General features: G+C 43.1%; 1 protein-coding gene across 2 annotated transcripts; it reads left to right on the top strand.

The window, feature by feature from the left end:
* The first annotated feature begins 10,647 nt into the window (after positions 1-10,647).
* On the top strand, positions 10,648-13,585 carry rpe (ribulose-5-phosphate-3-epimerase). 2 transcript variants are annotated; one of them, XM_071927061.2, is made up of 6 exons: positions 10,648-10,789; positions 11,221-11,300; positions 11,514-11,653; positions 11,835-11,969; positions 12,408-12,494; positions 12,610-13,585. In XM_071927061.2, the coding sequence occupies exons 1-6, from the start codon at positions 10,668-10,670 to the stop codon at positions 12,730-12,732; spliced, it is 687 nt and encodes a 228-aa protein (XP_071783162.1). In that variant the 5' UTR covers positions 10,648-10,667; the 3' UTR covers positions 12,733-13,585. The 2 variants fall into 2 exon arrangements, with proteins under 2 accessions (XP_071783162.1, XP_078142207.1); XM_078286081.1 differs by lacking the exon at positions 11,221-11,300 and having other exon boundaries at positions 10,680-10,789.
* Positions 13,586-17,040: the final 3,455 nt, after the last annotated feature.

Genomic DNA, 17,040 nt, shown 5'->3' with positions numbered 1-17,040 from the left:
AAAGCCAGGGTGAAGTGCGCCAGTCAAGCACAGTCACGAGTGTTTTCAGCTCTGGGAGACGAGAGATCGGCCCTTTTCCTCTCCACCAGGACTTTTACAATTCTGTATGGGTGAGTATGTGTGTCCTGTCTCATGTGGAAGGCTCTCACGTTTGGTAGAAAATGATTGACAGGGGCATGACCTTGTATCTGAGTGTGTGTGTGTTTGGGGGACGGGGGGTGAAGTCCCATGCGTTGGGATTGACAGGTGCGGTGTCGGCATGATGGAGGACTCAGAGGTGAGATGAAGGAGTTGGCAGTTTGGGTTCAAGAACTGGTTGCTGCGGCCTTCGGGTTTTGGGTCTTTGGCATTACCTCATCTCTCTCACTAACTAGCCGTCCTGAGGAGAGAGAGTGTCATGATTCAGTCTACAAATAAAAAAAACCCCTCCTAAATCTCACTGCTCTTGTTAAAGCTTCGCCCGGCTATTACATCATGTTATGTTTTGGGATTCTGTGGTTGATTTATATTCTGCAAGGATATGTGTCAAAGTTGTGCCAAGGAGTGACGATTGTGGCTATAAATGTCTTCGCCGGAATGTTGTGGTGGTGAAAGCGGTGGTAGTATGCCTCTCTGCTGGGACACAGCAGTGACGTCCACTGGCCCACACACCACTAATCTCCAAGGGGAGGCACAGCGCCGCTCTCAGATGTGCAGGCCTCACAGAAGATTTCACATACTGTACACTGTGAACTGCAATATTTGTAATGCAGCATGGTGGGATGAAGTCAAAATCCGACAGTGTCTGAACAGCTGTCTTGGTATCTTCCATATTAAAACAAACTCAAGCTAAAACAACCATTCAATCATCATATCTTATTATATCATTATATCTGATTATATTATATCTCATTGTATCGCTGAGCTTGAATTCACTATGTAAGGACATAGCTTCCACCTTAGCTTGCTAAATCACCTTGCTAAGCCACCTCTGAGGTTTGAGGGAGAAGGAAAACCAAGACGAGCCCCGCCCTTGCAAACCACATCTCCCCTGTCCTGATCTTGGCTATCACTGAACATATCAACAAATCCTTATGGAGGAATTAACACTATTTTATGGAGTGGAGGTGATACCGATTATAGGCTAAAGTTTACCTATGAATCACTCAGGGAACACGACTTAGAGCCAGATCTGGACAGAACTCTGAAAATATGTCCCTGATGGCAATGGGCTGGTGTTTTCTAACATTTTCCAGCACGGAACATTGAGTTGTTGCCAAGACAATGACATGAATCTCTCCTTGTTTTTCTGGCATAGTTTGATGATGTTATTCAGTGTTTTCTCTCATCCTGTGTCTGGGAGACAAAAAGTGAAAGTGATACTCCCATAGGTCACTGCCATAGTCTTAACAGTTATCCTATTCTTTTATCCTTTTCTATACATCCAGCCTTGCATGGCTTGTTGAGCATTATGTTCTGCCTTTGTGTAACACAAAGGGTTAGACATAGATCCACAACCACTGTAAAACACACCCAACCACACACACACACACACACACACACACACCTACACACACACACACACACACACACACACACACACACACGTGCATCCATCATTAGACCTTTCATTATGAATGCAACTTAGTGACAGCATGCAAGATATTGAAAGGGAAACGCTCAGCAGCTCACAGTGACTCACACTTTCTGCCCAATATAAGCAGAGATAACAGTGCAGAGGAACATAAAGTTCGTGCAATTTATAGATATGCTTTCAGATTCCAGATTTGGTGTGGTTGAACTTTCCCTCACCTCTAGAGACAGGGCAGGGACAGAGCAGTAAAAACAGTGAGCGGGCCAGGGGAAATTCCTGCCCAGGGATGTTTGAGTGTCTTAATACCACAGGAATGCACGAGCAAAATTTACATGAACGTCATGGTAACTCCAGCCATGGAACAAGACAAACCCACTTTGTGGTTGTTGTTGTTGTTGTTGTTGTCATTTTTCGATTAACCACAGACATATTGGCACATGTTTGTTTTGAACTGTATCTCATGCAGTTAAAGTGTTACATGAACATTAATTAAATTTATAACTGTATGTTGTGGGTTTACATCGATTGCAGTAATCTAGTCTGGCAGGAATCATCACAGAATGTGTGTGGTCTCTCAACAAGACTTGTGTTATGTTGACATGCAAACAACACATAGACAAAACATGAATCACAGGGCCCCCAGAAAATGATTTAGGGTATTTGTATGTGACCAATGATGCCTCTGTATTAGAATTTTCTATTCAGTACGATGCTTCTTGGGTGGGCAGACAAAATATAACAAGATTTAAAGGCTTTACTCCCTCTGTTATGGAGACAGCGGAGAGTAATTTAATTTCAAACAAAGTAATATTTAATATTACAATATTGCTTTCCGTGGAGAGAAATATCTGATCGCCTAGGTCTATTACAGATTATATTAAATTAAATCAGATAGATATGTTTGGTTATATTATGTAAGTTTTGTTTGCAGCTCAGAATTTTATTTGGAAAGCTAAACAACAGTAATGGCACAAGCCAATTTAGCAAAACAAACCACCTTACAGTGATATGGTTACTGTAACTCGTAATGAATTCCCTACAGAACTGGTTATTTTACTCAGGGGAAATCCACCCTAATGAACCAGTAAGCCTTCGTTCTGCAGTGCTGCACCTTACATAACCCAGTGAGGGAACACCCTAGTTTCAGCCAAAGCAGAAAGCATCAACAGAAAACAACTTTGATTTGTTACATTTACAACTGCTGGCTGGGAGGGTGTCTTCCAAAACAGGCTGTGTCTGTTTGTCTCGCAGATAGTTTCTGCATCAGTCAAAAAAGATTTGTCAAGGCTTGTGTGGATTTGTGGTTTATTCAGCGCTGTACAACACCCTATTGTGTCTCAGTTGCTGTGCATGGATTAGATCATGAAACCTCCTGGCAGAAGGCCGATTGATCCTTCCTCCTCGATTGTGATCCATATTTTATGTACTCTATTCTTCTCTCCCGGTGCCTGAGGATGTTTCCTGGCGTAGAGGATAAAACACCGGTCCCTTCCTCTATCGAGCGCTTCCTCGAGGCGTCAGGAAACCAAACAGGAGCTGGTTAAATCCTCTATTAAATCTCTAGATCTATTTAACTCTGTTTACTCATGTGTAGCTCTGTGGATAACACCATAATGCAATACCTGAGTATATACAGTAACCTCAACTACAGTGGCTTGTACATATAGTGGCCGAGCATTTCCACACCCAGTTCTCTTAACTGATGAGCAAAGCAGTATAGCACAGTCCATTATTAGCTGCTATACGTGTTGGCTATCTGCCAGGCCCCTCTGGTAAGCCACTCAATGCGGTCAGCGCCAACCAAAGCCCGAAGCGTTCCCATGCCAAACAAAAACACATCAGTAAAGTCAATATTAGCCTTTTATACTGCCAACCAGTGGGAGGAAAAGCAGTGTAAAAGAAGGGAAAATACCTCACAGGATATCTAAAGGCTGCATGAAAACACTCAAACAGTAGGAATGCCGCCATAATAAAACCTGGGTTTGTGAAGTGCTCTCTTAGGTCTGAGTGTCTCCGGGGGGCTGTAACCCATCACGCTCCCGCTCGCACTTCCGTCCATTCTCTCCCTGAGGTTAAGTGGACAGTGGGACAGCACTTTGTCAGGATGTGTGTGTGTGAAGGTCTTTGGAATCGTTCACACAGGTCTTCTCTAATGGAACGAGCAATTTCCCCTGATAACAGCAGCCGCGTGTTTCACCGACGAGACTCCCACCAGAGACCCAAGGAGAGCGAACAGTAAATTACACTTCTTCAGCTGTGCAATCTGAAGTTAAAGGAAAATCGATGCTGTTACGATGCTAGATATCATCAATTTGTGATGTTCAATGCATTCCAGGAGTTATGTTGCGATAAGTGTTGTGATTTACCTTTTTCGTTGTATCCACTTTCCCTCAACTTGCCTCATCTACTTCTACTTCAGTTAGTGATGTTCGACTTTCCCCCAGAGAATGTGTTCTGTGCTGTATGTGAGAGAGCGATAGCGATAGTTTGCTAAGTTTTTCCAACTGAGAAAAAGTGAGAGTGGAGAGAGAACAATGCCTTGGTGTGCTGTGCCCGATTGCTCAAATAAAAAAAAGGCTGTTGAAGTATTAGAACCGCAAAGATGCAAGCTGTGGCTGCACTGCGTTATGGTCTGTTGAGGCTACTGTCAGAGAAATTCACTCCTTCTTCTGCGATGGATTTCTCCCTGTGTGACTGTTGAACGTCGATGCAGAATGGTGAGTCTAGACAGAAGCGCTTGCTCTTTGATTCTGAGGGACAAAACCTGTTTACCATAGGTAGCTGAAAAGTTTATAAGAAAAATACACCACCAAACAACAAAATGGACCCAGAAACGCAAGGTACATTGTCCATAGCTGTGTTAAAGTGTTAAAGGAGTGTTGTAAAAAGAAATTTTACTACCAATACATGTACATGTGCACTCACTCTCTCTCTCAGTCACTCAGCCACTCAGCCACTCACTCACTCATTCACTCACTCACTCACTCACTCACTCACTCACTCACAACCTCGCCGCGGCCCAACAGATGGATAAGGTGTGTCTTATAACAGCGTTGGGGAGGTCTCGTTGCCTGTGTGAGAAGTTTAAGACAGAGGAGTTCAGTTCAACGTACAAACCAGACGCAGCTGCTGGTCCGACATGCAGTTCAGTTAAAGTCTTACGCTGGCTGGAGGGCAGCAGATGTGGTCGACTGAAGAATTAAAGTCATACACTTATTTGCAAAGGAGTGTTTATAGAGGCTTATGCTATTGTGGCTGCTGACTAGACAGTCTTTGTATGCAGATGGAGGCCTTTCATCATGCTCATCGTAACTGTTTGATCTTCAAAATATCGTAAAAATGCGTGATATTGTTAGCATGTCCTGTGTGCGTCAGAGTGGATGTTTTCATTTGTCTTTTTTTTTTAACACATCTTATAAAGTGTGTGTGGTGGTTTGGTGTGAGTGCTGGTCTGGGGAAGTTGGCCGTCCATTCACTGACTGCTCTCCTCCCTGGAGAGTCATACTGGTCAAATCCTGCCAGGAGACCATTTGACCTCCAGGACAGGAAGAGAGAATGTCATGGAGAGTTAGCTAAGTGTGTGTGTGTGTGTGTGTGTGTGTGTGTGTGCCTGTTTGTGTTTGAGCGCATGTGTTCCAACATGTGTGTATGTGAGCGCATCTGTGAGCGACCCAGCAACTTGTCTTGCACTGCGCTGCAGTTGAAATCCCTAAATGGCCCTTCACTGAGGCCATGGATTGTGGAGAATTTGTTGATAGGCCTACTGTTAGACTCTCTAGTGCTCTCTCCACAGTGGGTCTAACAGCTGTTCGAAGCACCAGATGGGGCCGGGGATCCATACTCCCGCTGGATCATGTGATAGTGATAATATTTCTCACTTCTTTTCACAACAACTTTATTATCTCCAAAGGCGATGAACACTCTCTGCCAAAGCGTTTCCAGCATGTTCTTTTTTCCAGAGTCGAGTGATGCGGAGCAGCTGATATTTTAAGTGTTGTATTCTTAGTGCTACCAGCATGTAAGCCTCCACCCAGCAGGGGGGCGAACGCTCATGCTTCACTGTTGGACCTGCAGACGGGTTCAGACCTGGCTGCTTTTTGAAGCGCACCGAAGGACAGACAAAGCTTTCCTATTCTCAGATTTCTTCACAGATTTGCTTCAGTGAGTCAACGCTTCATAGGGCTTTTTTTCTTATAAGCTTGTGCGTGTGTGTGTGTGTGTGTTTGTGTGTGTGCATGCGTGTGCTAGTGTATGAAAACAAACAAGGAATTCACTATCAGGGAAATGATTTCAGCATGAAGATTAAGGTTGGTCGATAGGAATTCAACAACACAAGCCAGAACACAAGATGTAAACAACAGGATTACACCAGCTTGAAGAAAAAGGAATAAATATAGGCTTAGTGCTGGGCTTCAGCTCCTTCTTATAAATGGTTATGAATCTCTCAGCTGTGGTCTGAACTTTGAGTGGGGTTTTATGAGAACTGGATTTTCCCTTTTCATAAACCAACCCCTCTGTACTCTGGCAGCACATGTTGTGAGAGAAATATGAACATTTTGCCCTACTGTGTTATTCAGCAGTTTCCTTTAATCACAGCCAGAATCTTATTTTAAATTACAAAGGTTAATTCAGGTGGATTAACATTTTATGTAGTCAGAAGGTAAGCTTCGCTCACACAAACCCACTCTGCGCAGTTGGAAATTTGTGGGGATACAGCAGAGGTGGGTTAAAGCTATTAAAGCAGAATTACTCTCAGAATAAATCTATATTTTCATTCTTTCATAACCTCATATGCATCATTTTGATCACCAGTGCCCTTGCACTCCGCATTTCAGCCTTTTGAAATGATTCCACTCCATAAAGTGTTGAATTATGACCGGTGGAAGGGCCCATTCCTCCCTGGAGGGGGTTTTCACAGGCCATTACTTGCTGACCGGCACGGCCCTCTGAAGTGTGCCAGGGTCAGGTCAGATTTAACTGCAGTACTGGTCATGTTCAAAGGAATACACAAACAGTCCATGACATGGTTCAGTCATACTTTAGGGTTATCTAATTGATTTACTCAAAGCAAATGATCCTGACGATACCGTGGCAGATATATTGGACCTATGGCAAGACGATGTCGAACCACATAAATGCGTCCATGTTAACAGGGAAGATAAAAGATAAAGTCACGAGATCTAAAATTGACAGGTCCGTGATTTCCTCTGATTTCCATCCCTTTGTCTCTCCTCCTTCACACGCAATGTCAGGCTGATTGGATCTCTACCTCTTCACCTCATAAAGTAGCTTTGCAGGATGTGTGGAGACAATCCTGCTGCACACGTTCATAATCATACTCCTCACTCTTCACGGATATCCCGCAATCTAATTCTCACCCAGTGATTTTCATTTAAAGTTGTTTCCCTGCTGAGCATCCCTAATGAACGCACACGCAAACACACTCCCCATCAACACACGCTGGCAGGAAAACAAACCTGATTGGGAGAATCAGTCTAATGGAGGGAGCTGACCCCCATCCCACCCTTCCCTTTCCATTTGTGGACCCCGACCATGGTGACATAAAGCCCAGGAAGGGAGAGGCCGCTAGGACGCACGCTCCGCTCTCCTCCCGACCATCAGAAGAAACAGGTTTATCTCTGTCTGTTTGCTCAGGAGGCTAGAGTCAACTGCTGCCGGAAGGTAGGAGGAATATTTTGACCAAGATAATACAAAAGAGTCTGGAGCCGCCCGAAGTTCTTAATAATCAACCGCCGCACGGGAAGCAGAATAAACAGCGCGGCACTGTCTCCGTTCCTGTTCCTGTCTTCTATAGCAGAGGTTAAGGGTCAGATAAACCTGACTTATCCAAGGCTGCAGCTCACATTCTGCTGAATGCAAAACGTACACATCTTGAGAAGCACTTAAAGCACATACAGGACTCCTTTCCTATATGGAATCAACACACCATTTCCCCTAGAGATAGGGAAGTTTACCATGGGAGGTTGTTTTTCAGCACAGTTTTCCATTTGGACTGAGGGCGCCATTGATTTACCAGCTAAGTAGAATTAATAGCCAGTAAATGATGCACTTCAAAAGAGCGCTAAACGAGTTCAAACATGTTTAATGCATACTGCTGTTTAGCTGTTAATTAGCCACCTGTACAGGCTAAATCTAATCCTCCAGGAATTAACTGAACATGCTGATGAAGCCATATGCCAACCAACTGAAATAAGTACTGAAACCTTGTGGGAACATTCTAAGATGAAAAAAAGAAATATTCATTAAAACCAAAAAAAACATACTCTGACTGAAAAATAAGAAAGACCATTAATTAGCAGTTCCACAATTTTAAACTCGTTGTTATAAAAATGTCAAAGGCTGATGCATATCAAAATCCCATGAACCCACACTATAAGCCTTAATAATTTGGTGAGAAGGGAATGGAATTGATTAATCTTCCACTTTCATCAGCACCAGGTCACAATTTTCTTGTTGTGCCGTTGAAAGGACATTTCTCACTTGTCTTCACAGATGAGTGAGATTCAGGAACGCGTGTAACGAGAAATCCTTCATTAACAAGCTCATTAGGACTGCACAGTGTGTTTCATAAGCCACCAAGAAGCAGAATATGCACATTCACACACTCCTGGATCTTGATCTTCCAAGTCAATTCTGAGAGCCTCGCCATTAAGTCTGCGGCGGGACCCACCATACTTCTGTCGCTTCAACGTTCAGAAAGAGATGATGTTTTTATAGAGGCATAAGGCACAATCCATAATTCTAGGCTGGCAATTCAGTTGAAACACTTTTACCCCACTGCTGGCTTTGTGTGTGTTTTGATTTATTCACACAAAGACGTGTTTTCATTCTTAAACTGATGTGCAGTTGATATAAAGACATATGACAGCTAACATGTTTATGTGTAATTTAATGTAGTGTGATTATGTGTTTTATGTGCAATGTGACTGTATTTCTGCTATGATGTATAATACATTTCTGAGAAATCTGACAATAAAGTTGTATCATATCGCATCACATCGCTTCATATTGTATCGTAACATGAGCATTGCATGCATTTTGAGCATGTAAAGTTTTTGTTTACAATTTGTATAATTTGTCATGTTACTTGTGGAAAAAAAGCTTGCTTTCATGTACAAATCAAACTCTTCAAGAAGCTATATGAATGCACCCTAAATATATTCTGGAGTGACTTTAAACAATGATGTCAGAGAACGTGTCAAAGATGAGCGGAAGAGAATGGCTGGACAGCATCCTGTAAATGAAAGCAAGTGATAGTAAAAAAAAAAAAAAAAAAAAAAAAAAAAGTCACATTCCTGAGCTGTTCATCCTCAGCTAAACCAAAAAAGGTGTCTTTTATAGGGACATCCAGTAAACAGAAGCCTTGGGTTGACTGAAATGGTGTGCATGGTGTTACAGCTGTTTATAGTAAAGGTGAAGAATGTGTCTGAGTTGTCAGTCACAGCAACAGGAGTGACCCCTATTAAAGAGAAAACACTAACGGTGCAATGCATCAGCCTCATCTCTGTGACCCCAGTAGAAATAGTTCACTTAGCCTATAACCACTCCTAGATTCTCATTTTGATGTTGTGTCAACTATTTGATTTAAAAACCTTACTGGCATGCACACTTCTAGTGAACATTCCTTGGGGCACAATCTCATCAACCCTGAGCTGTAAGGAATCAGTGTTTCTAAAGAGAGGTAACATGGAGGACCAAGCAGACCAATAAAACTCAGCCTCTCTCACCCTTCCAGTTTCTGTGGTAGTGGTCCATAAAATGACTGTCAAGGCCCCCATTCACTGTGATGACCACTTACTCTGCCTCAACCCCACACAAGAACAACACATCATCTTCCTCTCCGCCAAAACACACTGTGCCACCAATGTTTCCATCATTGCTGCAAGTAATGCAAGGCACAGGCAAAGCTCGTAAATGTCAGTTTCTGTTTAGCTGCTCTTGTTATATGAGACTGGGCCTGAGTGGGCAGAGCCACAGCACAGTGCCCGTTTAATTTTTAATGCCTCGGTTTTCAACTTCTTATAATTCACAATAACTTAGGCACGCATCTAAAATCATTCAAACAATTTAAAAAGCCTGTGTGTTAGAGAAGTAGAAGGTGCAAAACAACCTTTACAAAACAGAACCATGGTAATCCTGTAATAAAAATTCTAACTGTAAAAACTGTAAGTGCCTGTAGGAATGTTATAGTGATGCCATATAATATATAGGAGCTAAAAAAAAATACCATAAAGTATGATTTTAAGCTGACGGCTCCCAGTGTTGATGCCCTCCAGAAACACATTTAGAGGTTAAGAGATAAGGAGTTTATTTACTTGCAGACAGTTTGAGCTGTGCGCCATCTAGTGTCATTCCTTGTGTGTAGCAGCAATAGTCTCTTATTTTGAAAGGCGGAAGTGTGAGGCCTCATAATTACAGTGGCGTCAAGTCAGCTAGAAATAGCTGCAATAAGACCAGAAATAAGGCGATTTGGTCTTCAAAATAAAAGCATGTGTACAGAATAACAAAAAAGTCGTATCAAATATTGAGTGGAACCATTACAATAATTCTGAAATGAAACTGTAGTTATTTAATGGATGTTTTTTCGTGACATTTCCAGAGCGAGACCTATTACTAGACATTTATGCCATATACACACAACAAATGTACAAAACAAATCTCAAACCCCAAACTCATACCAGACAACTTTGAAGGGTATCTACTGCATTATCAAAGTCCATTTAAATCTATTTCAGTGACGCAGTGTTCCTGGATTCAAGCCACGATTTGGAAATATGTGCTTGCCATTATGCAGTATGCTAATGTATGCTGTGGAAAAGACATTTTGGGAAAGAAAATAGCATTGCTATTTTAATTAGGTATAGATTAACACTACCATTAAAACCATTCTGTATTTTCAATTTGGTATATTGTCACAGTGTCACACAAGAAAACATTTAAACCCGTTCGTCAGTGGGAGTTTTATTTTGAAGGTTATGACCGGAAATTGTGTTTTATATTCTAGCTAGCTTGACGCTCGCAGCCCTGTGTGGATCATCCCTCTGTGTACAGACTGCATGCAGACAGCAGCAGCATGGCTTACAGTGCGAAGATCGGCCCGTCCATCCTGAACAGCGACCTGTCCTGCCTGGGCAGCGAGTGTGTGCGGTTGATGGAGTGCGGGGCAGATTACCTGCACCTCGATGTTATGGATGGGTGAGTCTGTTTGTAACACACCACGAAACATTATGTTGACTAGCAGTTAGACCAGCTAGCACGCTAACGAAGTTGCTAGCAAGCTGACTGGGAACTTGTCTGTGAGAGAGCTAAAGTTAGCTAACATCAACAAGCTAAGCTAGCTTGCCAGAAGTCAAACCAGGAGAGCCAATATTGATGTCACTGGGTTTATCCGGCTTAGCTATGTCAGTGTGGAGGATTTCAAAACCACTCAGGCTGCTAAACTTTATGCTGTCTTCCAGGGCTTAACAACAATCTTCTTCTTCCTGCCTGGCAGCTAGTTTTGACATTTCTGACAGCTTCCTCATCACACTTGTGCAAGACATTACTGTTGGTTTGCAATGCTAGCTGAGAGAATTTCATCACAACATAAGCTGCAAGTTAAATGGCTGATTTTCTTTCCTTTGAAGGCATTTTGTCCCCAACCTCACATTTGGCCATCCCATGGTAGACAGCCTAAGGAAGTCTCTAGGCCAAGATCCTTTCTTTGGTGAGAAGAAAACCAACCCCACACAAACTAGACTTCTTAAATCTCTGCAGTGCTGTTGACTCTGAATGAATGTGTTTCATTACCAGTGATGGATTCCTGCTCTTTCAATGCAAACTGTCAACAAATTATCCTATTTGGGTTGATTTGAATCATGGGTTCTTCAGCTGTGCAGTGGAGTGCAGTAATTTGACACTGTGTTTGTTACCGGTGCAGACATGCACATGATGGTGTCCCGGCCGGAGCAGTGGGTGAAGCCCATGGCTGCAGCAGGAGCCAACCAGTACACATTCCACATAGAAGCCACCACCAACCCTGGGAACCTGATCAAGGAAATAAAAGAGAGCGGCATGAAGGTGAGGGGGGAAAAAAACAAAGAATGCAAAGTAATGGAGGGCAGAGTTAGAGAGACGGGATATGACTAGAGGCCTAGAGGGTCAGTGAGAGGGAGAGGGGTAGGATCATGAGACGAGAAGCTCTCACTTTGTAAATGTTACACAATCATGTCTCCTCATACTAACACTGTGTGAGTTGTAGGTTGGCGTGGCCATAAAGCCTGGCACTACGGTTGAGGAGCTGGCACCGTGGGCGAACCAGATCGACATGGCCCTGGTCATGACTGTTGAGCCCGGCTTTGGAGGACAGAAGTTCATGGAGGACATGATGCCCAAGGTAAGGCCAATAGCATATGTATGTGAAAGCAGTCGATTTGTTTGGTTCGCTTTATTCTCATAACTTCAGAATAGAGCTAACAGAAAGGGAATTCTGAGAAGCTCGCTAACACTTCATCTGTTTGAAAAGTTGCCTGCCTGCAACTCACAAGCTCACTCAATTTATAAATTCCTCTTGTTGAGATCTGGTTAATATATTTATTTAGATAGTGTTTATAATTGACAGACCGAGAGGCATCTAACACGCTGCATACAAAATGGCAAGAGATATACTTAGAAATTGAGTGACCCTGTGAGTTGCCTTTTTGAAGTCCTGATAAAAGAGCATTTTCTCGTACAAGCGGTGTTAGTCGGGCCTTGAGTCTGAGTTTCATCCCTGTGTGTGTGTGTGTGTGTGTGTGTGTGTGTGTGTGTGTGTGTGTGTGTGTGTGTGACCCAGGTGAGCTGGCTGAGGAGCCAGTTCCCCTCGCTGGACATCGAAGTCGATGGAGGCGTCGGCCCTGACACCATTCACAAGTGTGCCGAGGTACGGGATTCGAACAGACACATCAGCCTGATCAAATAACCACCGAAAGTATTAATGTGATCGTGTAAGTCTCTCTTACAATGTGTGTGTGTGTGTGTGTGTGTGCTCTCTCTAGGCGGGAGCCAACATGATCGTGTCGGGCAGCGCTGTGATAGGCAGCGACGACCCCCGCTCCGTCATCGCTCTCCTGCGCACCGTGGTGGCCGAGGCAATCCAGAAACGCTCGCTAGACCGCTGAGGTGTCCTCTCTGTGGAAGTCCCTGTGGTGACGCCCCGTACCTGCCTGTGTCAGCGACCGGCGGGACCGTTTCTGTGGACGTTTCTGTCCGGGTTAGGAGGGGAGTCGTCAGGGCAGGGGGCTTCTGCGGAGGCACGAGCTGGCGGCCAAAATCCAAATCACTGTGATGGAGTGAAGCGGGGCTCTGGCTCTACAGAACTGTCCACCTTCACCCTGCCCTGCCACGATCTCCTCTCTGAACAGTTAACTCACCACGAGTCCCAGCCTGGGAACAGGTCCCATTCGAAGACTGGGGCCGAGGTTACGCTGATTTCATACCTGTAAACATTCCTGAATATTTTTTTTGACTCATACTGTACGTTTTAATGGATGAATGAATGAATTATGGAAATAAAATGTCCTAAGGAGCACTGTGTTCCATTCATCCTTTCTTTAATTGATTCGTTGAAATTATCACTACTGAGCATGGACATTGTAGCAATTTCCATGAGATTAGGATTTACACATTAAAAAGAAACAACTAGAGTTTATAGAGTGGAGTCTTTGCACTTTGACCCCAACTACAACTGAAATGAAGAAATTGTTTACAGACTTGTGAACATTTGGAGTTGAATTGAACTTATTCAGAACCTTATGTAGATTCATTCCTTTTTTCTTAGTCACTAAATCGATATGAAAACAATAGTGTGAACTGTATCATTAACAAGTCAAAATGTAGTGTAAGATAAATGCACAGCAAATTTGGTGAAGCTGATCTTTTCCTCTTAGGTTGGCAAATGGACAAAACCCTATTTCTGAATGGATGTGATGGTATTGTCCAATCCTTTTCTTTAGAGGTGAAATAATCCCTAAACAATAATAGTTTTTAATAATAATAAATAAAGCTGTATAATTTTAGTCCATTTTTAACTTATGAGTCTCAGTCACTTGTCAAATTTCCAGCCATGCACTAAAGTGTATCTGGAAAAATGAAAAATATTTAATAATACAGTGAGTATGAATTTATATAAAAATGTATACCTACTTTTGAAACTGGCTGTACTATCATGACTTTTACCTCCATTTACTTTTTTGAACACTAGATGGCGAATTTGGACAAAAAAAATAACTGATGGTTAAAGGGGATTCCTGCTTAATGTGAGAATTCATGTCACTCCTATGTCCATTGGTTGTTTTTTTCCTAAATGTTTAAGCATAATGAAGTTCATGGCCTGAACTGCTCCATTAATAGTATACAGGGATTGATCACAGATTGACTGCTAGAGCCTTTCTCTCCTAATAAATTGGGTTTTGTTTGTGACAAAACATCACTGTTGACAAGGCAATAAATTATTGAAACTTGAATATTAGCAACACTGACAGTATCCTGTCTGTCTGTCTATAGTATATATCTATATGCATACATGCAGATGTACAATGATATTTCCCTTTTTTTTCTCAGATGTGGAGAGAAAACATGAGACTTTTCAAAGTCTAGTCTAATATTTTTACAAGTGAATCATGTGCAACAGCGGGCTTAAATGAGATGTCATTGACTATTTAGGTGACGTAGTAAGAAATGCAGGCTGATGGGGGAGTTTGTTTTTCATGAATCCATATGTAATATGGATTGAAAGTATTGCAGTCATATCAAGGCGGGTTCCAAGTTTGTCGAACCAGGATGTGGAGCCCTTCCCCTAGGACAACCAGAGAGAGTGAAGACATCTCTCATCTCTGTCTGCTGAAAGAATCCCCCGCTGTCAATGAGAATCACCCATGACATACTTCAAGCTGCAAGCAGCTCGCCCTCAATAATGCAACGCATGTCTGGGAGGCAATTCACAGACCGTTGAAATATTGATGTCAGAAATCTGTATTTTCATTTCAACGTCAAATATAATGGCAGATAATCTCGTGATGAGCCCAATTCTACATTCACCAGAAAGGATTTATCGCTCATGGATCGCTGTATCTGTGTTCAGAGTTGTCCATATACTGTAGACTGGAGTATGTGCATGCGATAGGATAGTTCTGTATATGATGTGCAGTTGCACAGTGTGAGGAAATCTCCTGTGACTGATCTCTCTCCTAATAGAGGCTGACAGGCATTTTGTATACCCGTGTCACTGCTGCCTCTCAAAGACAGGGGCACAATTCCTAGTGAGAGGGAGTAGCGCGCACCTACACACAATCCACACTCTTAAAGCATGCAGCAGCCCCATTACCGTTTAATTGACAATAGCTGTTTCTCTCCAGATGATCTTACATCATTTTCACACCAATAGTAGACGTTCATGATGGTAATATAAATTCAGAGAAAATGCTAGCAGCAGCAATGGTGATGCTGAAACTAGTAGTCTCCCTCGGTTGATCAACTGCTGACTAGCACACTTCCCTCCCCAAGCCAAACACACTTAAACACCCCAACTTACGCACATGCTGTGCCCCAACTCATAAATCAAAGTTACTCATCAGCAAGTTACGACTCTGGCACCATGGCAACCACATCCAGAGGTACTGCCATTTGCTGTGAAAAGCAGTGATAGATGGCACAGAGACACACACAGTGGAACGGTTGGAGAGCTGTCAGCACTTGGCCTTTCCTCTTCATTATAACTCCCAATCATATGTTTCACAGCATGTCGGTACATGAGAAAACCTTACCTAAACACACACACACACACACATAGAGAGAGAAAGAGAGCAGATAATTAGAAGCCCAGTAATGATCCTTCCACTTGGTGTAACGAGTCAGACAGCCGTCATGTGGAGTTTTTGATCTTCAGAGGGCTGCAGTGAGGGAATGTCTGAGTCCCTGGCAGCGGTGTGTGAAGACTTTGACAGAGCAGCGCAGGGTGCACAGCCGCACAATGCAGACGGCCGGAGCACAGAGCAGCAGGCCCCTCCAAAGCCCACCTTCCGGGACCGCAGGGGCCACTCGTGCTACTGGGAGCAGCTGCGCCTGGTTTGAGTGGGTGTAAAAACCACATTTGGAATTTGCACTCTGGGGTTTCGAGTTCCCTTGTTCAGATGTTCTACTCGTTAACCATATTCATGATCATGAGAGATGAATCATTGGACGAGGAACCCTTGTATATTACGCGTTGTCAAATATTCAACAGACTCATCCAAAGATACTGTTTGATGTAGCTGTTCGTCCCTGGGGAATGTGGTTTTTACACGTTGCCTCCCTTTTTCTCTTCTCATCTGATTTTGCCTGGCACCTTTCGCTGCCTTTTATTTTGTCCTGTCGATTCCCTGCTGGATTCTCTCTGCCTCGTCCGTGCCTCTCCCTTCCCTCTCTCTGGGTTCATTATGAGGTAGAGTTATGTCTTTCCGCTCCTCTCACCATCTTCAGCACTAAAAGCACATTACCAAACTCGCATTGCATGCTTCTGCTCATTCATAATTACCCAGTGTCCCACAGGAGAACAAGAAGCACATCACTGATTAGCTCGCTGTTGTTACCGCCTTTACTTATGCATAAAGGCCTCATCTGATTGAGTGTGCATAGGCTTATTAACAATTAAAAAACAACTTGCTTAGAATAACATTACAAAAGATCTGTTTGCCCTGCGGCAAGGTGGGCTACTGTACGTATCATGAGTAACAGAGCTTCTGATTCACAGGGGGGCGGCACAGTGTCATAGGGTAACTGTTTGCCCCGGTTGTCTCTTAGTTCCCCTTAACTGTATTGTTGTGTAAAAAGCCTAAAGGCACTCTACTGCAGTGGTTAGATTATGAGCTTGTCATTTCTTACTGAGTGTAATTATTCATGTTGGAGCTCTTACAGCAGCAACTCTGAGCGGCAGGCTTGGGAAGGATCAAGGAAATGATGGTCATTCCTTCATGCTGGATGAACAACATGTCAGAGCCAAGTTTTTCAGAAGTACCTTGGCACCAGTTGTATCTTTGCTCAATTTGCTTCCCATTTAAAGAAGCCAAGAAGATGTAGGTGCTAAACTGTTTCTGGTAAACCCAGCCTTGTATGGTGTAAATTTCTACATGCGTCAACCTAGCCCCAGGGTCACCTTTAGTAGCTGTAATTAAAGTGGAAACAAAACGTCCTTGTCTTGGCTAAACCTTCCCCAAGAATGATCAGTTTGCAGGCTCATTCCTCCTCTCAGGTGTTAAAAACTTTGCTATGTTCGTTTAGTTATAGTCAAAAACAAAACAAAAAACAACAAAAACAATGAATGAACACTGAATCCCCAGGTGTTACCCAGGGCTTTAGAAAATGCAGATATTGAGTGGAGAGCACAACTGTAGAGTCCCAGGGGAATGGGGGGATGTTGCCTTAGTAGCATCTTAGCATCAGTTTTAACCCAT

Source organism: Centroberyx gerrardi, chromosome 10 (genome assembly GCF_048128805.1).
Source record: "Centroberyx gerrardi isolate f3 chromosome 10, fCenGer3.hap1.cur.20231027, whole genome shotgun sequence".
Lineage (NCBI taxonomy): Eukaryota > Metazoa > Chordata > Actinopteri > Beryciformes > Berycidae > Centroberyx > Centroberyx gerrardi.
This window is presented reverse-complemented; position numbering and strand designations above follow the sequence as displayed.